General features: G+C 42.8%; 1 protein-coding gene across 3 annotated transcripts in view; it reads left to right on the forward strand.

Annotated features, from left to right (window-relative positions):
• The first annotated feature begins 8,715 nt into the window (after positions 1–8,715).
• The window catches only part of LOC140536158 (uncharacterized), a 44,509-nt gene continuing 28,040 nt past the window's right edge, over positions 8,716–25,184 (forward strand). Inside the window, exons 1-13 of one of the 3 annotated variants that reach the window (XM_072657831.1) lie at positions 8,716–8,785; positions 10,562–10,694; positions 11,121–11,234; positions 11,819–11,932; positions 13,421–13,534; positions 15,026–15,139; positions 15,382–15,501; positions 16,087–16,200; positions 17,694–17,807; positions 18,050–18,169; positions 18,758–18,871; positions 19,716–21,782; positions 22,796–22,969. In XM_072657831.1, the coding sequence (XP_072513932.1) occupies positions 10,645–10,694; positions 11,121–11,234; positions 11,819–11,932; positions 13,421–13,534; positions 15,026–15,139; positions 15,382–15,501; positions 16,087–16,200; positions 17,694–17,807; positions 18,050–18,169; positions 18,758–18,871; positions 19,716–21,782; positions 22,796–22,969 (3,329 nt within the window). In that variant the 5' untranslated portion in view covers positions 8,716–8,785; positions 10,562–10,644. Of the gene's footprint in view, positions 8,786–10,302; positions 10,465–10,561; positions 10,695–11,120; positions 11,235–11,818; positions 11,933–13,420; positions 13,535–15,025; positions 15,140–15,381; positions 15,502–16,086; positions 16,201–17,693; positions 17,808–18,049; positions 18,170–18,757; positions 18,872–19,715; positions 21,783–22,795; positions 22,970–25,184 lie in introns of those variants that run through there. The other 2 variants (XM_072657832.1, XM_072657833.1) reach the window with 2 other exon arrangements.

Here is a 25,184-nt window from a genome sequence, read left to right on the forward strand (position 1 = left end):
CTGCACGTCCTCATCACGGCCACGCTTCTGTGCTGGGTTTGGTGACCTGCAGATCATAAAGGTGACTTTCATTAGATCAACTGAATGAATCCAGCACCAGAAACTGGACCCATGAAATCCATCCATAAATCACTGAGATCAGACTCTCACCTGACGTAGAAGAGCATATATGCTTGCTGCATCAGGAAGCTTTCACTCCTGGACACCCGCTCGTCATTCATCTCATACCAGCATCCATCGCTGGCCTGAAAAAAACAGATGGAGAAAGGTCAGTGCTGTGCTGGGAGTTTAGGTGTGTAAGCAGAGCAGGTGGTCAGGACGTTTGGTGCGGATGGGTGACCTTGACGTGGCTGTAAAAGTGTCCATTTCCGGGGATGGGGCCAGAGTGGACCAGCACCCCGTACAACTGGTAGAGCTCTGGTGCTTCACCGGGTTGGGCCATGAACCTCCTCATGTTCAGGACCTCATGGTACCTCACGTACTGCACAAAGAGGACGTTCCTCAGGTCATTTGAAGAGCTTTCACTTTTCACCGCTGCAAACATCAACAACTCCAGCCCTGCAGCTTTTACCTTTGTGATTTTCCTCATGTGGACGTCAGCACGATTCAGTTTGAGGACCAGCACGCTGGGCAGACGCTGAAACCTCTTTTCTTTGGAGGCCTGGCAGGTCGCCTGACACCTGCGAGCACAAGGAGAGGTCTGAGTGAGTCGAGCACGACAGCAGAAGCTCCGGTGAAGAACCCGTGCTGATGCTGTGCTCTGTAGGTGGACATACTTCCAGCATCTGTAGCCAGGTTTTATACGGGCCTGGAAGCGTCGCCTGAGAGCCTGGCGAACACTGTCAACGTCCTGCGAGACAGAGAGGAAGAACAGAGAAGATTTAAAGAAGTGAGGGACTGAAAAAGATCTCTGGTGAAGAAGATCTCTGGTGTGATTCACTCTTCAGCAAGTGTGGAATACCTCAATGCTCAGAGTGAGACCCTTGTAGGACCCCACACTGCTGGACACCGTCCCACAGCTCTGACATGTGGCTGGAAAACGATACAGCAGAGCAGCGATTAAAGCAGATTCTAGAAGAGCTAAGAACTTGTGTGTGTGTGTGTGTGTGTGTGTGAGAGAGAGACTCACTCGTAGTCTGGAGGTGTCCTTCAAAGAGGGTGGAGATGTCCACCATCTGTCTGTTCATGCTGAGGAGAATGGGACAATATTAGCAGGTCGGTCAGAAGAGCCGTTCAGAGTCCAGCCGTCTGTGTTACAGTTACAGAGTGGACGTACCTGCAGCTCTGCTCCATGGCCTCCAGAGTGGCCTTCAGGAACCTATAGGCGTCCTGTGCGACCCCCAGTTTGAACTGCTCCTCGGTCACTGTAGCAATGATACACACGGGTAAGAAAGGCTCACCCTCAGAGCCCAGAGCTCAGGGCTCAGAGCTCCTTCACTTACAGTTCAGCAGGCTGAGCACAGCGTCGGGCTGAACCACGCAGCCTGGGGAGGCCAAGGCGTCCCTGACATGCTCCTCCATGGTGCACACCATGCAGAACGGCTCCAGACCTGTGGAGGAGGAAGGGGCAGAGGTTTGTTCAGGGTCCAGATAAACGTGTGACGCTGAGTTTGAGGAACGGACCAGAATGCTGGACCTACAGGTTCTGAAGTGTTTTCTGTCCAGCAGGTAGTTGGCCAGGGGAGGAGTATAGGTAAGGCACTGGAGAACGGCGTTGGCGTAGCAGACGCTGTACACGTTCTCCAGGCCTGCACCGACTGGAAGGACATGGCGCCATTCCAGGTCAACACAACCGTCTGCAATAGAGAGAACCTGAGGTGAGGAAACATCTGCACAGAGCACAGGACCTTCTCACCGCTTTCTCACCCAGGCTTCAGCCTTACAGGTCGCTGCCCACCTCCCTACCACCTGGGCTTACCTGGTCTGTGTATGGTGCTGTCCATGTCCCTAAGGGTGGACACTGAACTGATACTGATACTGGAGTTCTCCAAAAAAAAAGCTCACTGTTGAAGTTCTGTGAGGAAAGAGCACCAATCATTTCCCTTGATTTCTGAAGAAACAATACACGAGCAGGCGTCCCAATACTTTTGTCCACATAGTGGATGTCATTGATATGCATACTTATTTGAACTTGGCCGTTTTAAAATACTGGGCACATTTTAGCCATATTTCAACATATACACTATGTGGACAAAAGTATTGGGACACCTGCTCATTCAGTGTTTATTCTGAATTCAAGGCTATTAAACAGAGCTGATCCTGCTTCTGTTGGAGTAACTGTCTCTACTGTCCAGAGACGAAGACTTTCTACTAGATTTTGGAGGAGCACTGCTGTGAGGATTTGATTGACCGCATTCAGTGAGCGTTAGTGAGGGCATAAATATATGTATGATTCATATATTACACATATGTATTCAATATACAATATATATGCACATGTATTTTGAAGAATTTGATATGTGTGCCTATATGGCCATATATCAGATTTCCTGATATAATTTTTACTACATATTTATATTATTATTATTATGATATTATAATAACCTATATTAAATGCATATATATGAAATACATCATTTATATATGTTATATGTGTGTTGCTGCTGTATATTTAGGTCTATTTAGTCTCTATTTAATTCCAACAACAGTGAAGCCTCTGACTGTTCAATATTAACCCCCTCCTAACTCCCCCACTCCAACACGTCCTAAAATCAGGCCACCGTTCACACACACACACACACACACATTTCTCTATCTCTCTGTGTGTGTGTGAGGACAATCTGATCATTATTGATAATCTGATAAATTAATTGATCGATCTTTAAATCTTTGAAGTTTCTAATTCCGCCTTAAGCGCCGCTGTTCCGCAGAGCCGCTATTCCGCCTGCAGAGGGCGCCAAAACCCCACGTTTTCATCATTAATCAGGACAGTGGTTCTAATAACGGTTCTTTGGTTCTTTCCCCGGTTCTCTAAGTACATGTTAGAACAGGGTTCTCCTCTACAGGTCCTACCTTGCTCCCGCTCTCCTGTCCTGTTTGTTTTGGAGTGCTTTAGAAGTTGACCAGGTCTTTTACACACTCGAGCTGCATTATGACGTTCGTGACGTCACAAAGACAAGGGAGCCCAGGGTTCTGCTGTCCAATCAGGAATCTGATATATGGCAACATGTGGATCTCAACTATAAATTACATTTATTAAAATGTGTGAAATTCCCTTCCATATATGTCCTATCACTGATAGTCACCCTGTATCTTCCTGTATATGGATTCAATGTGTATATTTATATATTCACAATATCAATATTTATATATATTATATATATATATAAGTTCAATATAATCTGGTATTTTATTCTCCTGGGCCCAGATTCCTCCTACCACTGCTGAAAACCCACTGAAGCAGATGTACAATGCACAATATTAGGCAGGTGTTTTTAATGTTTTGGCTGATCTACAGTGGAGATGAATGATATTTAATCAATATACAGAAAAATGTTCTGTAATTATGTTACTAATCATTTATTGACTCTAACAAACAAACCAGACTGAAGATCACACTGGAGGTCAGACTAAAGGTCAGACTGGAGATCAGACACACACACATATATATATATATATTTATATATATATATTTACTTCTTAATAATAGCAATTAAATAATTCATCAATAAATTTGCTCTTAATGTGAAGGTTGTTGTGAAAAACATGAAGCACCTTTATTTTTAAGAATGTATTTAATCAAAGGCCTGATCTGGTATGTGGTCTGAATACAACAGCACTGGTCTTAATGTTTTGGCTATATTACAGCTCAGCATGGAACATGTGAAATGTGCAATGTGCTCTCGGCTTGGGTACAGCATCTCACCAACATGCTGAAGCGGACCAGTCCACAGTACTGTAGTATATGTAATTGTCCAGCTGATGGCGCAGTTGACACTGAACCATTTCTATGCTGTGTGTCCAAATGTTTGTGGACACCCCTTCTAATGAATGCATCCAGCATTGAGCTGTGGAGCAGTGGAACTAACTGTGTTCTCTGGAATGATGGACTGCGCTCCAAATAATACTGTTGGGATGAGTTGGGACACCAGGGGGCGCAGCATTGGAGAACAAGCATTAGGAGGATTCCAGCTCCTAGACAACAGCTAACAGATGCCTGTGCTGACCAGCATTACAGTAGGAGGGATGAAGGAAGGGAGTGCCATCAACCCACCCCTGAGAAAGAAAGGCTAATTGTGCTCCCTCAGACTTCGGCTGCTGATGCTCTGGGATTCGAGCCTGTAGCCCTTGGCCTTAGTCCACTGGAGCACTCGGAATGAGAGGCCCTTGGGCACGCCTTACATGTCACTCTGTTTGCTAATGCTTCTCTGATTTGCCCGCCCATGTAAACGTCATTAAAATGCTTCCGGCCTTCAGATCATTCAGGTCTGCTTTTTTTTTGTTTGTTCCATAAATGATTTTTTATAGACGGAGCCTTTAAAGAGGTTCGCTGACAAAAGTATCTTAACCCTCCTGCTATGTTAGGGGTCAAATTGACCCGTTTTAAAATAGTTTAAATTAGTTTATGTTTTTTCTGCTTGTCTTAATTAGTGTAATCATCATATAATATGAAAATGGTTCATCTCACATATTTGCAACCACCCCTCCACATAGATACTGTTCGGGTCAATTTGACCCAGCAGTCAAACTGGAGGTAAAAGGGTGTCAGACCAGCTGCCACCTACCAGTCCGACCACCACCACCCATACCAGACCAGCGGCTCACCCTCCTACCACTCCTACCACTGCTACCTGTTTAATGACCATGTTCAAACCTAAATGGACTCTTAACTGTCTGCCACTAATAATATCACCACTATTAACTATCTACACCATGATTATTATATTATGATTATGATCAGAGCAGTTCAACAGTATAGATGGTTTAGTAATTTTTATCAATAATTTATCAATAGTTCTGATCAGAGGAGGATGGATCGGGTCCGACTTTTGAGTCTTGGTTCCTCTCAAGGTTTCTTCCTCCAGCTCTGAGGGAGTTTTTCCTTGCCACTGTCGCCGTTGGGGCTCACTGGGGGGCTTTGATCCTTCATGTCTTACGTTATTTCTTTTTTGTCTCTGTCTTTTACTAATGACTAATTATGTAAAGCTGCTTTGTGATGACAACAGTTATAAAAAGCTCTACAAATAAATCTGACTTGACAATTTGGGTAGGAGCTTCTAAAGAGAAAGCTCACAATGGTCAGAACTGTCCGAAAGAACAGGGCTGAACTCCCTGCTGAGTGAATTATCCTAATTGACCCATTACCTGTTCGAGGTGAGGAACACCACTGCACTAAATATTGATAGAATAATTAGTAATGGAGTTAGTAATGAAATATTCACACTGCTTGTTGGGATTTTTTTGGATAATTAAACATGCACCGGGTCAAACTGACCTGGGAACATCATTGCAGTTCCTGACAAATGAACATAACAGGAGGGTTAATCAGAACTGGAAAATATCCCTCTTCAATATTTGCTTCCCCTTTGTTGCAGCAGGCGACTACTAGTGGGGCGAGGTAGCTTCTCAGGTGGAGAGTGGTATGCACTCCATACCATTAGAGGCGTGGCCTCTTGGGGTGGAGTGCCTGGCTTTGGCTATAATCCTCTACTCTTTTCACAGGGGGCTCTAAAGAACTCAGCCTGAATGCAGCACCAGTTCCTTTGGGTCAGGCAGGGATTTCTGAGCAGAATTTTCAGGTTTGTATTTGGTCCGGTTGTACACAGTGCCCCGTTCCCATCATTTCAGGTCTCAATGAGAGGACCTGAGAGTTAAGAAGGTCGTTGTTGTTTTGGAGACTCCAGTTTGTTGCCATCCAAGAACTTGAACATTAAGCATTTGGTCAGCAGCTATGGTCAGCAGGTGCTAATGGAAAGGTCTTCCGCCACACATCCCCAAAGATCAGCAGCTGAAATGCTTCAGGAGACACGAACAGCCAGCGTCGACTCATTCTCCCAAACGAACTGCAGCATTCCTTTAGTTCTCCTCTGTGGCAGCATGGGAAACTAGGTCACTGTGACGAGGCCTACCTGAAACCCCCCTGCCACGACATCCTAACTACGGTGGTTCCCCGTTCCCTAGTGTCCCCAGTGTTTTTTTTTGTTTTTTGTTTTAAAACAAAAGATATGGTCACCCAAGGATCAAATATTTTCTAAGATGATGATAATTATTATCAGCAAGTGTCTCCAAACTTTTGACTGGTACAGTCTACAGGTTGGGATAAATGTCCCAAATATTTAAAAATGTGACCTAAATGCTCGATATTGGAGAATTCTAAATATTTTAACATGTCATATCAATGAATGGCATTTATGTTCACTCAGAAATACATCAGAAACTCTCATTTTTAATGCAGCTGAGCATTTACAACTTTTAATTGAGTTAAGTTAAAGTCCAGTTAAATTAAAAGAAGAAGCTACATATTAAACAGTAAAATCATCCGAGGTGAATGGCAAAAAAATAAACAAACAAACAAACAAAGAAATAATGATTTAATAAAAAGGAAAAAATTCAAATAAAACCAAAAAGCAATTAATATAAGTTAAAAATAAAAAGAAGACTTGGACAAGCTTACATTTAAAACAGTCAAAATAAAAAAACGATATAATTCTAATATCTAAATATTTATATAGAAATATTTAAATTAATTACAATAATATATTTGAAATCTATAGTTTACGAAATATCAGAGCCTGTTGGGGCTCCTTTAACAACACTTCTACATTCAACATATAATCAGCATAGCAATGCACACCCAATAATACACGTATTTCTACAAAGACAAAATAGACTAGAATAGATTAGACGATTTTATGAATTCTACTGGTCATGAATTAGGTTCACTCTACATCAAAGATCCAACAAAAAAAAGGCCCAGACGTGGTTTATTTACCCTTCAAAATTGATTCAGTTACATATTTTTTGATAAATACAAGAATTTTTCACTGGCAAATCAGTAGGAATCACTCAGACAGCTGATCAAAATGAGCCACGCGTCCACAAACCTCCTACAGTGGTCGGATCGGACTTCTCCACACATTTCCTAACACAGTCCAATAAGCTCTGAGTGAGGGCCTCATTCTGGTGATTGTGTTGCCGTGACTTTACTCGTCCTCACTCCTCAACCTACTCCAAAGCTTGAGCCATGTTGGTAGATGAAGTCATTACTTGTGGCAGACAGATCCCCCCATCCCATTCAAAACAGCTGCTAAACATCAGGTTGGGCAGTTGCTCCTGACTGCCAGTGCCTGACCTTCAAGTAAAATTCCCATCAGGGTACATACAGTAGATCAACCCACCCCCCCAGCTCTGGACCATAAGGCTCAGGTATATTACCAAGGAGGCTTGTATACCATTACCAAGGTGCCTGAGATTACCAAGGTGGCCAGGTTAAGGTCCCGCATTACCAAAGTGCGCATGCTAATGAAACTGACATTACCAAAATGGCACCATTTGGCTCCCGGTAGGCTCAGTTACATTACCTAAGTTGCCCAATTGACAATTGATTCGAAAGGTGTCCCACATTACCAAAGTGGCACCGACTGGATCCCAGCCAACCCTAAGATCCTTAGGGCTCAGTAATATTATCAAAATTGCCTAATGGACATTACCAAAGTGGCGAGTTTAGGGCTCCACATTATCAAAGTGCCTGTACTGTTGAAATTGACATTACTAAAAGTGGCACCAACTGGATTCCAGACAACCCTAAGACCCATTGGGCTCAGTTATATTACCAAATCAACATGTAGAATCGCAGCTTTCTGTGAACTACCATGTTTTTTATTGCTTTAAAAGATGCATTTTGTTCTTGTTGGATGCGCTATGTTTTTCCCCCAAGTGTAATGATTTCTTGTGTTCTTGATATTTATGTAGTAAGGGTGAATCACAATGCCATTATCTGTTTAGTGCTAAAATATCTGTACATGGACTTTTGAACTGGGTGAAGTGAGTGTGGCTCACTTTAAGTAGCATTTCATGAGGCCTGTAACTGTAATTGTCCTGTCCAATGGAAATCATGTCTGATAAACATTCAGGTTGAACTCCTGAGTGTATTGGGGTCAGTTTGTGTAGAACTATGGTTTTATTGTGGAGCTTACTGAGGCAGCGCTTAGGTTAGGCTACTGGAGTGGACCGCTGACGGCCGGCTGCGTCCCAATACTGAAACGTCCTCTCCAAGATTCTGCCTGATCTGGAAGCCATGTGGATCCAGAAGCTAGTCAGCTCTGCCAGCATATTTACTGAGGTGGGTGTGGCCAAAAGGATACAATCACAGGTCCTTTGAACTCAAAGGCTTTGACTATCGCCTCCACAACATCCTTGATGGTGATCTCGTCCTCCTCTCCAACTGGAACAGAAGGAGAATGCAGGAATAAGAAAAACTGAGATTAGGATTCCATGCTACTGCCCTCTATGTGTTGTTCAGAAGGGTGGTATTTATAAAGCTAAACAAGGCCTTCATAAGCCTTTCATGACAACTGCAACAAACCTGTTTAAAGGCTTACTCAAACAAGTGTCAGCTGTCAGAAGCCATAGTGCCTATGACAGCTGCTGAAAGATGCCTGCATTGTTACGGGATGGTTTAGGGAGTGGACCCAAGTGCAGAGAGGAAAGGAGCAGAAAGGAGCTCCTGAGCTCTGCTGGAGTCTGAAGGGTTAATGAGAGTGAAAGTGAAACTGCTGTAAATCCGCCGCCATTGCAGAAAGACAACAGGGCGACTTTCAGAGCTCAGCCGTTCAGATTTCAGCCGGTAAGTTAAATAAACTGGTTAAAAACTGTTATAACTTCGTTCATATGGTTTATATGAAGTTTATATGAAGTTTAAAGAAGGAAAGAAGAACCCTGTGTGTGTTTATAGCGATTAAACAGCCGAGGAGCCGAACTGTAGTCCCTCTTCCTGACCAAGCCTCATGACGCAGCGAAGATAAAGATCCCTTACTGTAAAAAACTTTTGATACCGAGAATATGATTTAAACTAGGATTTAGCTACAGTTTAATTAAATTAAATTATAGAAAATAAACTGCGTTGTTTTGTGCGGTCTGCGGGCAAGTAAAACCAGTAACTACTAACGTTATAGCTGAACTACTCCAATGAGTCGACTCACTTCAGTGAATCGAACCGTTTAAAACTCCGGCTGAATCGAACTGTTCTGAAGCATTAGGGAGAACATTAGCGGCCAGTAATCCAATTTAATACTGTTAATATATATATATGTATGTATATCATAACGAACATTTATTCTGAATTATTTGAATTTGATTGAATTAGCTCTTTGTAGTCTGAATCTTTCTGCCCTCTGAGCCGATTCAGACTCACGTGGCAGAGAATCGACGCCCAACGGTCAAACTCGCGCGATTAGCTGAAACCGAGCAGTATAGTATAGCTGAACTGCTCAAATGAGTCGACTCACTTCAGTGAATCGAACCGTTTGAAACTCCGGCTGAATCGAACTGTTCAGAAGCATTAGGGAGAACATAATATAATATATATAGTATATATGTGTGTGTGTGTGTGTGTGTGTGTGTGTGTATAATGTATATCATAACGAACATTTATTCTGAATGATTTGAATGTGCTTGAATTAGCTCTCTGTAGTCTGAATCTTTCTGAGCCGAGTCAGACTCAGACTCAACGAGCAGTACAGTCTCACATAATTAAATAATATTAAATAATATTACAATATTAAACCAGTCACACGATAATCCAGTCACTTCAGTCACTTCTAAGTCGTATTTTGCGCTCGCGCTACAGCCTACCATTAGCATTGTTAGCTAGCAGGCTAACGTTAATTCGTTAATTCCCTGTTTAAACGCAGAAATGTGAAGTTTCGAACAAACTCTGAGGTAAATTTAGTTTAATTTGGTGTGTTTATAGGTTTTACAGTGTGTTTTAAATTAAATGCAGCTGCTATTTAAATCTTCTGGCTTGTTAGCATGTTAGCTAACTTAGCTAGCTATCTGACTAGGCCTGTCTGTTATACTGAGAATATAACTCACTGTAGTTACACAGAAAACCTAACATTTAATCCAGATAAAGTAATTAACACTTATTTTATTTATTTTTGCAGCATAAATCCTGTTTTCATGTGTATTTGGGTGAATTGGCTAGTTTTCTGCCTCACAGTGGTATGGTATTAATTACTTAGCTAATTACTTTAATAAAGAATAATAATGAATAATAATTCATTAAAAAGAATGTTATTATTTTATATTGAGTTGTTTGGTGTGTGTCCTGCTCCACAAGTGTAATGTAGGCAGATTTGATGGCAGTACGGCAGGTGTGTCGACTGTTTCTTTCTCTGGCAGAGTCAGAGATCTCCCAGCCCCAGGTGAGGTCTGTTCAGTAGACATTGTATTAAATACAGGCAGCAGGTGAGTGCCGTGCTGATGAATGAAGGTTCAGCAGTAAAGGCTGTGGAGGTGCTGCAGGTACTGAATGTGAACCACTGCAGTTACTGTTACTCTTCTTTTTCAGGTATGGACTGATGTAGGACTGATATCACCTTCATTATAACCTGTGTTTCAGTGTCCTGGTCGGGCTGGAGAACTGTATGGAGCAGAGAGCAGCAGGTCCAGTGTCCAGTTCTGTGTGTGGAGAGTAAAAACGTCATGATGGAGCCTCAAAACTTCAGCAGTGAAGAAGAAATCTCGGCCTTAAAGTGAGCTACTTTCTGTTCGTGATGAGGTCACCATGAGGTCTGCTAATGGCTGGTCAGGGATGTTGATTCACAGCTCACATCTCAGATGGACAGCTTGACGTTTAGTTGAAGCACGTTTGAAGTTGTGAAGTGTACAGGGTGTTGAATTTAAGCAGGGTTACAAAAGGACTCTCCATACATCAGTCTTATAATTTCAGTAATGCAAGAAGCAGCACTGACCTGCGGTGAGACTTAAATACTTGAGGACTAGCAAGTTTTGACATTATTTTTTATCATTAAGTTTTGATATTATTCCATCATCAGGATGCATAGTATTGCTCAGTGTACTAATATACACTTTCTTTTCAGTTTCAGTTTTCATTATACTATTAGAAAATATTAGTTTTGATGGCTCTATTTTTTGTGTTGTTTTTATGACATTTCCAGACTGCAGATGTTCAGAGCAGAATCTCCAGAGCCCAGCTGTGTGTCTATGAAGAGCAACATCTCAATGCATCAGCCTTATAATTTCAGTAATGGGTGGAGCAGCACTGACCTGAGGTGAGACTTGAATACAGCATGAACACAAGGCTGAATTACAAGCCAACATGTAGTGTTTGTCTGCTAATTAATATTATTCCATGATCAGAAATCATAGTATTGCTGAAAGTGTACTCAGCTAAACTGGACTTTCTCTGTCTTAAATATTTTTAACACACACTTTGACATTTAGAACACTTTACACTTGGGGGATTAGAAAATAGTAGTCTTGAAGGCACATGTATATTACATTTCCAGACTGCAGACATTCAGAGCAGAACCTCCAGAGCTCAGCTGTGTGTCATAGCAAATTCCTCTTTAACCCCTTTTCTTGTTTTGTGGACACCAAACATGTATTGATGTTTCAGCTTCAAAGAGACCCTTGAGAGCAGTGGCATGATCTAGATATAACCAGCATTTATTGGTTTTCAAATCTGATCTTCCAGCTACTGTATGCCAGCAGACGTGAGTTTTCCCAGTAAATGTTCCCTGCTGGTGCTGCTGTGGGACACTAGTATGCATGTTGACCAGATACTGTATGTAGCAATGGTTACATCATTTTCACCACTTTAATGCTTTACCTTACGTCTCCAACACATTTCCAGATTACAGACGTTCAGAGCAGAATCTCCAGAGCCCAGCTGTGTGTCTATGAAGAGCAACAACTCAATGCATCAGCCTTATAATTTCAGTAATGGGTGGAGCAGCCCTAACCTGAGGTGAGACTTGAATACAACATGAACACAAGGCTGAATTACAAACCAACATGTAGTGTTGGTCAGCTAATTAATATTATTCCTTGATCAGGATGTGTAGTATTGCTAAAAGTGTACTCAGCTAAACTTGACTTTCTCTGTCTTAAATATTTTTATCACACACACTTTGACATTTAGAACACTTTACACTTGGGGGATTAGAAAATAGTCTTGATGGCTGTCATGATCCACACGGTCAGACAATGAGGGGAGAACACTTGCAGGGGATGGACCAAAGCGAGAAGTTTATTGCGAACAATAAACAGCAAAACAAAAAGGCAAAGCAGCAAACGTTACGTGAGAAAAGGGGTAAACAGAAACACAACTGTGACAACCAAGAATGGGCAAAACAAAAGAGCACACCTGGGGCTGGCGAGGCACAAGGGCTATGCTAGCTGCCGGGGCTGAGCCTGAACTACGTGAACAAAAACCTACAGGCAGTGTCTGGGGAAACTACCAATAAACGAAGGGGCTGCGCTCGTCAGGCGCTCTGAACTTGCGTGACGAGAGTGCGTGGGGAATCAGCCGCCAAACCCAAAAGACTGAACCGGTCCGGTGGTGGGGCTCGCTACCTTGAATATCGAGCGTACGAGTAGCTCACTACCTGAGCTCCTGACCATGAGTATGTTCCGTGAATGAAGCTTTGCGAGACATGCTCGCTAGCCTGAAGTAGCCCCCGACGGACCATAAGATTCCATCCGTCTCGCTGGTTAGCCTAATACGCTAAGCTAGCTACGGCTGGGAGAGTCCACTCGATCCAGTAGGGCTCACAAACTCGACCGATTAATACTGAGTACAATAGGTTTGCTGAGTACCCTGAGTGCATTGGTTGCACTGTGTGCAATTCTCGGCAACCGGCAGCTGACACTAGCCCTCTTTAAATACGCCAGCCACAGGTGTAACCCATTACAGAAAACAATAAACGGACACATGACGCAAACACAACCTAAAACCTAGATGGCGACGATGAGTGTCAAAGCAGGAGTCCGTTACAACATAAAAGTCCAGAACGTAACATGACCATGACGTGATAGTTCATGATTGCCTGCGGGCTGCGACCCCCGGGGCGGGCGCGACGGCGCGGGCGTGACAGTGGCAAATGTATATGACATTTCCAGACTGCAGAACCTCCAGAGCTCAGCTGTGTGTCATAGCAAATTCCTCTTTAACCCCTTTTCTTGTTTTGTGGACACCAAACATGTCTTGATTTTTCAGCTTCAAAGAGACCCTTGAGAGCAGTGGCATGATCTAGATATAACCAGCATTTATTGGTTTTCAAATCTGAGCTTTAAGCTACTGTATGCCAGCAGACGTGAGTTTTCCCAGTAAATGTTCCCTGCTGGTGCTGCTGTGGGACACTAGTATGCATGTTGACCAGATACTGTATGTAGCAATGGTTACACAATTTTCACCACTTTAATGCTTTACCTTACGTCTCCAACACATTTCCAGATTACAGACGTTCAGAGCAGAATCTCCAGAGCCCAGCTGTGTGTCTATGAAGAGCAACAACTCAATGCATCAGCCTTATAATTTCAGTAATGGGTGGAGCAGCCCTAACCTGAGGTGAGACTTGAATACAACATGAACACAAGGCTGAATTACAAACCAACATGTAGTGTTTGTCAGCTAATTAATATTATTCCTTGATCAGGATGTGTAGTATTGCTAAAAGTGTACTCAGCTAAACTTGACTTTCTCTGTCTTAAATATTTTTATCACACACACTTTGACATTTAGAACACTTTACACTTGGGGGATTAGAAAATAATAGTCTTGATGGCTGTCATGATCCACACGGTCAGACAATGAGGGGAGAACACTTGCAGGGGATGGACCAAAGCGAGAAGTTTATTGCGAACAATAAACAGCAAAACAAAAAGGCAAAGCAGCAAACGTTACGTGAGAAAAGGGGTAAACAGAAACACAACTGTGACAACCAAGAATGGGCAAAACAAAAGAGCACACCTGGGGCTGGCGAGGCACAAGGGCTATGCTAGCTGCCAGGGCTGAGCCTGAACTACGTGAACAAAAACCTACAGGCAGTGTCTGGGGAAACTACCAATAAACAAAGGGGCTGCGATCGTCAGGCGCTCTGAACTTGCGTGACGAGAGTGCGTGGGGAATCAGCCGCCAAACCCAAAAGACTGAACCGGTCCGGTGGTGGGGCTCGCTACCTTGAATATCGAGCGTACGAGTAGCTCACTACCTGAGCTCCTGACCATGAGTATGTTCCGTGAATGAAGCTTTGCGAGACATGCTCGCTAGCCTGAAGTAGCCCCCGACGGACCATAAGATTCGATCCGTCTCGCTGGTTAGCCTAATACGCTAAGCTAGCTACGGCTGGGAGAGTCCACTCGATCCAGTAGGGCTCACAAACTCGACCGATTAATACTGAGTACAATAGGTTTGCTGAGTACCCTGAGTGCATTGGTTGCATTGTGTGCAATTCTCGGCAACCGGCAGCTGACACTAGCCCTCTTTAAATACGCCAGCCACAGGTGTAACCCATTACAGAAAACAATAAACGGACACATGACGCAAACACAACCTAAAACCTAGATGGCGACGATGAGTGTCAAAGCAGGAGTCCGTTACAACATAAAAAGTCCAGAACGTAACATGACCATGACGTGATAGTTCATGATCGCCTGCGGGCTGCGACCCCCGGGGCGGGCGCGACGGCGCGGGCGTGACAGTGGCAAATGTATATGACATTTCCAGACTGCAGAACCTCCAGAGCTCAGCTGTGTGTCATAGCAAATTCCTCTTTAACCCCTTTTCTTGTTTTGTGGACACCAAACATGTCTTGATTTTTCAGCTTCAAAGAGACCCTTGAGAGCAGTGGCATGATCTAGATATAACCAGCATTTATTGGTTTTCAAATCTGAGCTTTAAGCTACTGTATGCCAGCAGACGTGAGTTTTCCCAGTAAATGTCCCTGCTGGTGCTGCTGTGGGACACTAGTATGCATGTTGACCAGATACTGTATGTAGCAATGGTTACATCATTTTCACCACTTTAATGCTTTATCTTACGTCTCCAACACATTTCCAGATTACAGACGTTCAGAGCAGAATATCCAGAGCTCAGCTGTGTGTCTATGAAGAGCAACACCTCAATGCATCAGCCTCATTATTTCAGTAATGAGAGAAGCAGCACTGACCTGAGGTGAGACTTGAATACAGCTTGAACTCAAGGCTGAATGGCGAGCCAATGTGTTGTTTGTTAGATAATTAAATGCATGAGTTATTATTCCATGATCAGGATGCATTGTATTGCTAGTGATGTACTCAGCTAAACTTGAATTTCTTTTCATTCTTAAGTATCTTTGACACACACACTTTCACATTAGGATCAGAAAATATTAGTTTTGATGGTTCTATTTTTTTTATGGCACATCTGTATTACAGTTCCAGATTGCAGACGTTCAGAGCAGAACCTCCAGAGCTCAGCTGTGTATCTATGAAGAGCAACAACTCGATGCATCAGCCTCATCATTTCAGTAATGGGTGGAGCAGCCCTAACCTGAAGTGAGACTTGAATACAACATGAACACAAGGCTGAATTACAAACCAACATGTAGTGTTGGTCAGCTAATTAATATTATTCCTTGATCAGGATGTGTAGTATTGCTAAAAGTGTACTCAGCTAAACTGGACTTTTTCTGTCTTAAATATTTTTAACACACACACTTTCACATTGAGAACACTTTACACTTGGGGGATTAGAAAATAGTAGTCTTGAAGGCACATGTATATTACATTTCCAGACTGCAGACATTCAGAGCAGAACCTCCAGAGCTCAGCTGTGTGTCATAGCAAATTCCTCTTTAACCCCTTTTCTTGTTTTGTGGACACCAAACATGTCTTGATTTTTCAGCTTCAAAGAGACCCTTGAGAGCAGTGGCATGATCTAGATATAACCAGCATTTATTGGTTTTCAAATCTGAGCTTTAAGCTACTGTATGCCAGCAGACGTGAGTTTTCCCAGTAAATGTCCCTGCTGGTGCTGCTGTGGGACACTAGTATGCATGTTGACCAGATACTGTATGTAGCAATGGTTACATCATTTTCACCACTTTAATGCTTTACCTTACGTCTCCAACACATTTCCAGATTACAGACGTTCAGAGCAGAATCTCCAGAGCCCAGCTGTGTGTCTATGAAGAGCAACACCTCAATGCATCAGCCTCATCATTTCAGTAATGGGTGGAGCAGCCCTAACCTGAGGTGAGACTTGAATACAACATGAACACAAGGCTGAATTACAAACCAACATGTAGTGTTGGTCAGCTAATTAATATTATTCCTTGATCAGGATGTGTAGTATTGCTAAAAGTGTACTCAGCTAAACTGGACTTTCTCTGTCTTAAATATTTTTAACACACACACTTTGACATTTAGAACACTTTACACTTGGGGGATTAGAAAATAATAGTCTTGATGGCTGTCATGATCCACACGGTCAGACAATGAGGGGAGAACACTTGCAGGGGATGGACCAAAGCGAGAAGTTTATTGCGAACAATAAACAGCAAAACAAAAAGGCAAAGCAGCAAACGTTACGTGAGAAAAGGGGCAAACAGAAACACAACTGTGACAACCAAGAATGGGCAAAACAAAAGAGCACACCTGGGGCTGGCGAGGCACAAGGGCTATGCTAGCTGCCGGGGCTGAGCCTGAACTACGTGAACAAAAACCTACAGGCAGTGTCTGGGGAAACTACCAATAAACGAAAGGGCTGCGCTCGTCAGGCGCTCTGAACTTGCGTGACGAGAGTGCGTGGGGAATCAGCCGCCAAACCCAAAAGACTGAACCGGTCCGGTGGTGGGGCTCGCTACCTTGAATATCGAGCGTACGAGTAGCTCACTACCTGAGCTCCTGACCATGAGTATGTTCCGTGAATGAAGCTTTGCGAGACATGCTCGCTAGCCTGAAGTAGCCCCCGACGGCCAATAAGATTCGATCCGTCTTGCTGGTTAGCCTAATACGCTAAGCTAGCTACGGCTGGGAGAGTCCACTCGATCCAGTAGGGCTCACAAACTCGACCGATTATACTGAGTACAATAGGTTTGCTGAGTACCCTGAGTGCATTGGTTGCATTGTGTGCAGTTCTCGGCAACCGGCAGCTGACACTAGCCCTCTTTAAATACGCCAGCCACAGGTGTAACCCATTACAGAAAACAATAAACGGACACATGACGCAAACACAACCTAAAACCTAGATGGCGACGATGAGTGTCAAAGCAGGAGTCCGTTACAACATAAAAAGTCCAGAACGTAACATGACCATGACGTGATAGTTCATGATCGCCTGCGGGCTGCGACCCCCGGGGCGGGCGCGACGGCGCGGGCGTGACAGTGGCAAATGTATATGACATTTCCAGACTGCAGAACCTCCAGAGCTCAGCTGTGTGTCATAGCAAATTCCTCTTTAACCCCTTTTCTTGTTTTGTGGACACCAAACATGTCTTGATTTTTCAGCTTCAAAGAGACCCTTGAGAGCAGTGGCATGATCTAGATATAACCAGCATTTATTGTTTTTTTTTAAATCTGAGCTTTAAGCTACTGTATGCCAGCAGACGTGAGTTTTCCCAGTAAATGTCCCTGCTGGTGCTGCTGTGGGACACTAGTATGCATGTTGACCAGATACTGTATGTAGCAATGGTTACATCATTTTCACCACTTTAATGTTTTATCTTACGTCTCCAACACATTTCCAGATTACAGACGTTCAGAGTGGAATCTCCAGAGCTCAGCTGTGTGTCTATGAAGAGCAACACCTCAATGCATCAGCCTCATTATTTCAGTAATGAGAGAAGCAGCACTGACCTGAGGTGAGACTTGAATACAGCTTGAACTCAAGGCTGAATGGCGAGCCAATGTGTTGTTTGTTAGATAATTAAATGCATGAGTTATTATTCCATGATCAGGATGCATTGTATTGCTAGTGATGTACTCAGCTAAACTTGAATTTCTTTTCATTCTTAAGTATCTTTGACACACACACTTTCACATTAGGATCAGAAAATATTAGTTTTGATGGTTCTATTTTTTTTATGGCACATCTGTATTACAGTTCCAGATTGCAGATGTTCAGAGCAGAACCTCCAGAGCTCAGCTGTGTATCTATGAAGAGCAACAACTCGATGCATCAGCCTCATCATTTCAGTAATGAGAGGAACAGCACTGACCTGAGGTGAGACTTGAATACAGCATGAACACAAGGCTGAATTACAAACCAACATGTAGTGTTGGTCAGCTAATTAATATTATTCCATGATCAGAAATCATAGTATTGCTGAAAGTGTACTCAGCTAAACTTGACTTTCTCTGTCTTAAATATTTTTAACACACACACTTTCACATTGAGAACACTTTACACTTGGGGGATTAGAAAATAGTAGTCTTGAAGGCACATGTATATTACATTTCCAGACTGCAGACATTCAGAGCAGAACCTCCAGAGCTCAGCTGTGTGTCATAGCAAATTCCTCTTTAACCCCTTTTCTTGTTTTGTGGACACCAAACATGTCTTGATTTTTCAGCTTCAAAGAGACCCTTGAGAGCAGTGGCATGATCTAGATATAACCAGCATTTATTGTTTTTTTTTAAATCTGAGCTTTAAGCTACTGTATGCCAGCAGACGTGAGCTTTCCCAGTAAATGTCCCTGCTGGTGCTGCTGTGGGACACTAGTATGCATGTTGACCAGATACTGTATGTAGCAATGGTTACATAATTTTCATCACTTTAATGCTTTATCTTACGTCTCCAACACATTTCCAGATTACAGACGTTCAGAGCAGAATATCCAGAGCTCAGCTGTGTGTCTATGAAGAGCAACACCTCAATGCATCAGCCTCATTATTTCAGTAATGAGAGAAGCAGCACTGACCTGAGGTGAGACTTGAATACAGCTTGAACACAAGGCTGAACAGCATGTAGTGTTTGTCAGCTAATTTATAATATTTCATGATCAGGATGCATTTACTCTGCACTGCATGGGACTGTAATGGTTATTATCAGGAAGACGTTTTGTGTAAGCACAAGCTGTAGTCAGAATCTCTTTATGATTAGTACAGGTTGAGTTGTACAGATCTGGTGTGGTATGGAAAGTACCACAGTCGTCATAGATAGAGATTGAGAATTCTCCAGAACTGATGAGGGCAGCATAGTAAGCCTACACATGCAATCGGCATCAAATGCAAAGGAATGAAAAAGACTGCAGTAACAACTATGGAATGGTGTCGGTGAGGGCAGGCTTGCGTTCAGCTCTGACAAAACGTTGCAAAACGTATATTTAACATTTGAAAATTGCACCAAGTTGTAGCTGCGGAGGACTGCTGCATATGAGAGGGAGAATTTGTCTTGCTGCTGATTGGGTAACCAAACCAAATCAAATGCAAATCAATTGAGAGAAAACGTTCCTCAGATCCATTTCGACAAGCATTGCAATTAATGAGAAACTCGCAAAATGGCGGACAATGTTTTGAGACTGAACCTGCCTCTAGTTCACTAAAAACAAATCCTGTAAAAAGAAAAGCCGTCTATGGAGATATTTTGTGTTAGAGTAGGATGATCAAGGACAGTTCTTACAACCAAAAGCCAGTGTTCATAGAGCTAGTAATGACCTGATCAAATCCAGTGACCCGAGACTTGTGAATATTGTAATTTTATGCTCATTCATATTTAATGTTTGTCTTTTATACTCACTTCAGTCATTCTCACTTTCAATTCTCTCCAGCTATGGAAGGAGTGTGCCATTTCAGGATCAGTCCAGGTGTGGGGTGTGTGGGCAGATTCAGACAGATCCAGTCTCTATCACCTGTGGACACAGTTTTTGTAGACATTGCATTAACCGCTACTGGGACCAGTCTGCTCAGTCAGGAGACTTTGCTTGTCCTCTGTGCAAAAAGAGATCTAAAACACGTCCAGTTCTGTATCCACACATGGAGGAGACCATTAAGCCAGATTACTGCCCACCGGTATATGATGTCTTGCACAGAGTCTCAGAGAAACACAAAGCCAGTATGAAGAACAGGTATGAGAGCTTATTTGAGGGATTCAAAACTCAGGAGAATAAAATTCTCCTGAACAGGATTTACACTCAGCTCTACATCATAGAGGGAGAGACTGAAGGAGTGAATGAAGAACATGAGGTTCTACAGATGGAGAAAGAACTCTGGAAACACTTGCAGGAAATACCAATTAACTGTTTAGATATATTTAAAGCAGTTGAGGGTACTTTAGGTGAAGTGGAAGCAGAGAACGTAAGAGCTTTGATGGCTGAAGAAAGAAAAGAAGAACTCAGGACTGTGCTGACTAAAGGCATCGCTGGCATTGGGAAAACTGTGTCTGTGCACAAGTTCATTCTGGACTGGGCTGAAGGGAAAGCCAATCAGGATGTAGATTTCATGTTTGTGCTTCCATTCCGAGAGCTGAACCTGATCAAAGACCATCAATACAGTCTTCATAGACTTCTGTGTGACTTCCACCCTGAGTTCAAAGACCTGCACCCGAAGATCTATGACCAGTGCAAAGTCGTGTTCATCTTTGATGGCCTGGATGAAAGCAGAATTCCACTGAACTTTTCAGACTGTGAGAAAGTATCTGACATAACGATGACCTCATCAGTGGATGTGTTGATGACAAACCTCATCAAAGGAGATCTGCTTCCCTCCGCTCTCATCTGGATCACCTCCCGTCCAGCAGCAGCCAATCAGATCCCTTCTCAGTACATCAACCGTGTGACAGAAATTCAGGGATTCAACGACTCACAGAAGGAGGAGTACTTCAGGAAGAGGATCAGTGACCAAGAACAAGCCACCAGTATCATCTCACACGTCAGGACGATAAGGAGCCTCCACATCATGTGCCACATTCCAGTCTTCTGTTGGATCTCAGCCACTGTGCTTCAGCGAATCCTGAAAGAAGGTAATACAGAAATCCCTAAAACTCTCACTGAAATGTACTCACACTTCCTGTGCACTCAGACGGTCATGAAGAGTGAGAAGTACGGGGGAGAAGACCAGAGAGATCCAAGGGAAGTGCTGGAGTCAAACAGAAAGATGCTTCTGAAGCTATCTGCTCTGGCGTTCAGACAGCTGATGAAGGGCAATGTGATGTTCTATGAAGAGGACCTGAGAGAGAGCGGCATTGATGTCACCGAGGCCTCTGTGTACTCTGGCCTTTGCACCGAGATCTTTAGGGAGGAATGTGTGCTTTACCAGAGGAAGGTCTACTGCTTTGTGCATCTGAGCTTTCAGGAGTTCCTGGCTGCTCTTCATGTGTTTCACTGTTATGTGAGCAAGAACATGGAGGAACTGCAGTTTTTGAAGCCTAAGAGTACAAAGTGGTCTGACAGTGTTTCATTGGAAGAGCTGCTAAAACGAGCTGTGCGTAAAGCCATAAAGAGTGAGACTGGACACCTGGACCTATTCCTCCGTTTCCTGCTGGGCATCTCACTGGAGTCCAGTCAGCAGCTCTTACAAGACCTTCTGACACAAACAGTGAGCAGCTCAGAGAGCATCAAAAAAACAGTCGAGTACATCAAACGCATCATACAATCAGAGGACCTTCCTTCTGAGAGATTCATCAACCTGTTCCTCTGTCTGACTGAAATGAAGGTCCAGTCTTTATCCAAAGACATTCAGTCAAAAAAGAAGCTCTCCATCGGGCAGTGTTTAGCACTAGCCCATATGATCCTGATCTCAGAGGAGGTTCTGGAGGAGTTGAACCTGAAGAATTATGAAGCACATGAGAAAGGCTATAGGAGATTGATTCCAGCTGTGAGGAACTGCAGAAAGGCTGTGTGAGTTATATCTACATTATTATGTCTTTATTATAGTAATACTTAGTGGGCTGAGAGGGTCAGATCTACGTAGGAGCAGACGATGCTGGCAAGTACATAATCAAATGAACAGTCCGTGCTCCTACAGTGCTGCAAAATAGTATTTCAGTTTTTTAGTAGATCTATAAATTAATTATATATATCTTTTATATATGTATCTTTAGCAGCAGTAACCCTAGGGCTGTCGCGATAACTACAATATCGCCCTATTAACAAGTGAACCACAGGGAATGGCAACCAACCGCCACACCATGGTGTTCATTGTTTTTAGTTTTGTAAGATGGACACAACGGCAGGTGCTCTGGTCACAAAACCAAAAGCAGCTTCACCAGTTTATACGAGGCACTATGCAAAACTAAGACTGAGCTGACGTTGTACGTCAGCTCCTCTATGACAATGAGTAGATAAAACCACACACTCAGAGATGCTGGTAGTGAAAGACAGAGCGAGCGAATGCAACAGCACCACCAAAATAAACTGTCTTGGAGAGACACTGACCTCTGACTTTATACCCTAGAGCCCAAACAGATCACTCAGAGCAGATCACTCGGATAGAGTGTGTGGTGCGGTTGGGCATATTGTTAGCCCACTCAGGTCTACTCTAAACCACTCTAAAACAGGGGAAGGTCGGCAGTACGGTGCAAAGAGTCGTTGTGTGGGGAGGGATTAAGTAGCCGAGCTGATGAGCTTTAGGGGCATGTTCTAAAACTCTGATTGTCTGGAGTGGTTACGTGAGCTAGCAGAGGAGTCTGGGAAATTGAGTACATATACACTGACTGACGTAAAATCGCATATTGCGATATTCAGCCGCCCTAAATCACTGCCACTTTTCTCTGGTCCAAAGTGTCCCTTTCATTTTCAAGCAGTTTTTAAAACTGAACTGAGGTGTTTTCTGAAATCATGCTGTTTCTCATAATCCCTGATAACTGAGTTAGTTATTTCTGTGTTTTAATAGTGATTTCTTTGTCTTGTAGACTATCTGGCTGTAAACTCACCATGAACTCCTGGGAAACACTCTGCTCTGCTCTGAAATCAGTGAACTCACCACTGATAGAACTGGACCTCACTAACACTGAACTGCAGGATTCAGGGCTGAAGCTGATCTGTGATGGGCTCAAGAGTTCCAACTGTAAACTGGAGATACTCAGGTGAGCTTTCTCTCAGGTGATTTCTGAATGGCAAAGTAAGGACTGTTTATCCATCCTGCATCAGAGCAGTGTCACCAGTCGTGACTTTAAATAATGCTCAAGCTCTCAGCAGAGCATGGGAGTGTACTGTACGCTAAACACACACATATAGCTGTAAACAGTGCACTGGTGTTTTTAGCAGACTCTGGTAGCAGTAGTGGTGTTTACTGATAGTTAAGTAGTGTGTGGATATTGGGAACTCATGACTGTGTGTGTGTGTTTGAATGAGCTGATGTTGAATACTTTAAATAATCTTTAAATCAGGAACATCTAAAACTATAAATGAATCAAGAGCAGTTTCCTTAAACAAATGATAAACAATTGATTTTTTTTTTCAATAATTTACATTCACTCCTAAATCTTCATTGCTCTGACACTGAGGCTATCACCAATGCCTGATTGTGGACTGCATTTCTCTGAGCCCAGAGTGAATTTTGTAAGCTTTACATAGGCTAGTAAATTTAATCTTTGAAGCTTAAAAGCTAACATAAGAAAGTAAGAACTTGTCTTTGAAACTTCAGATCCATAGACTCATTCAAAACATCTGATAATCTACACTTTAGAGTAATCAGACTCACCATTTCACCAATCACAGAGCTGTCTGACTTGCAATCATTTTGGTGTTTGATGTAATACAAATATCTCTCTATTTTTCACCCTTTTGGTATTTTCTCTCTCACTCACAAAACCAAAAGCAGCTTCACTAGTTTAGACGAGGCACTATGCAAAATTGGTAAGATAAAGCCTGCATGTTGGATGTCAGCTCCTCTATGTCAATGAGTAGATAAAACCACACACTCAAAGACAGAGCGAGCGAATGCAACATCACCACCAAAACGGTCTTGGAGAGACAACGACCTCTAACTTTATACCCTAGAGCCCAAACAGATCACTCAGAGCAGATCACTCAGAGAGAGTGTTTGGTGCGGTTGGGCATATTGTTAGGCCACTCAGGTCCTCTCTAAACCACACAAGGTGAACATGTTTTTCTTAGCGTGCAGCGAGGACGAAACGTCCGTTGTTTGTGATGAGACAGAAACCTGCAGTCACTTACTAGATTACGAAAGTCTATTGAAAAGGTGACGATCCAAAATCTGTGGTAACCACAACAGAAGGGCAGAGGCAAAATCAGTAGGGATGCACAGATATGGGCAGATACCGATATACGATATTACACACATACATATCTGCAGATGCTGATATACATATTTATAACTTACAGAGAGATTAGACAGCCCGGTTTAACATTATAACCAAAATGTAACATTTATTTGCATAACATTTTAGCTTTTAACCAACTGTATGCAAACAGTAAAATGAAAGGTGTCTCCCGAGAATTTTAGCCTCATTTATTTAGCTAACTGGTCTTTACAGAGGTCACAGCTTTAAACCCTCTTTTTAAATTAACAAGTAAATAATAATAGATAATAGCTCTATATAAACTAATAATAAATCAATCAAATCAAAGGGTTTTAAATCAATAAGTTAAAAACACCAGTTGACCTTGTTTCAGTACACAGAAATAACTTTGTGCTGACTTTGTCCACTTTTCTCCACACAAAGGGGAAAGAATCTGAATCAAACAATTTTTTTTTATCAGTCTATTTTTCTTAACGAACAGAAGCAGAAGTAATTCTGAAGAAGTAATTCTGTTCCTCTTCTCATTAATCACATTGCTGGTTGCACTGAATAACCTCTCTGGTTAGCTGGTTACTCAAAATCAGCAGCATAAGCGCCAGTTGCTGTCTTCTGTTCTAGCAAGGTTTGCAACATGTAGATCGTACTGTTTCATCTAGTGGAAACGTCCTGTTGAAGCACTTTCGACAGCATATCTAACTCTGTTTGGATGGTTTTTAGACGAGAACTGGCCAAATATGAGTGTCTGAAATGGCCTACTATCCTTCTGCCAGTCGCAATTACATCCGAGATGCAGCTCTGAGAGAACACACCGTCGCTCACAGCGAGCGGTAACACGTGGGCCATACACGACAACTTCCACCATAGCTTTTGCAATGTTACGAGCATTGTCTCGCAGTAGAACATGAATGTCCTCATTAGAAATCTTCCATGTTTCAAACCAAAGTGTGCAGCTTCGGTCGCGCTACGTCAGAAAAGTACCGATGGCTAGGGATGGTCTAATGTGGCTCAAGATGCTCGAGCAGCTGTTGAAACTAAA

Source organism: Salminus brasiliensis, chromosome 15, assembly GCF_030463535.1.
Source record: "Salminus brasiliensis chromosome 15, fSalBra1.hap2, whole genome shotgun sequence".
NCBI classification, from domain to species: domain Eukaryota; kingdom Metazoa; phylum Chordata; class Actinopteri; order Characiformes; family Bryconidae; genus Salminus; species Salminus brasiliensis.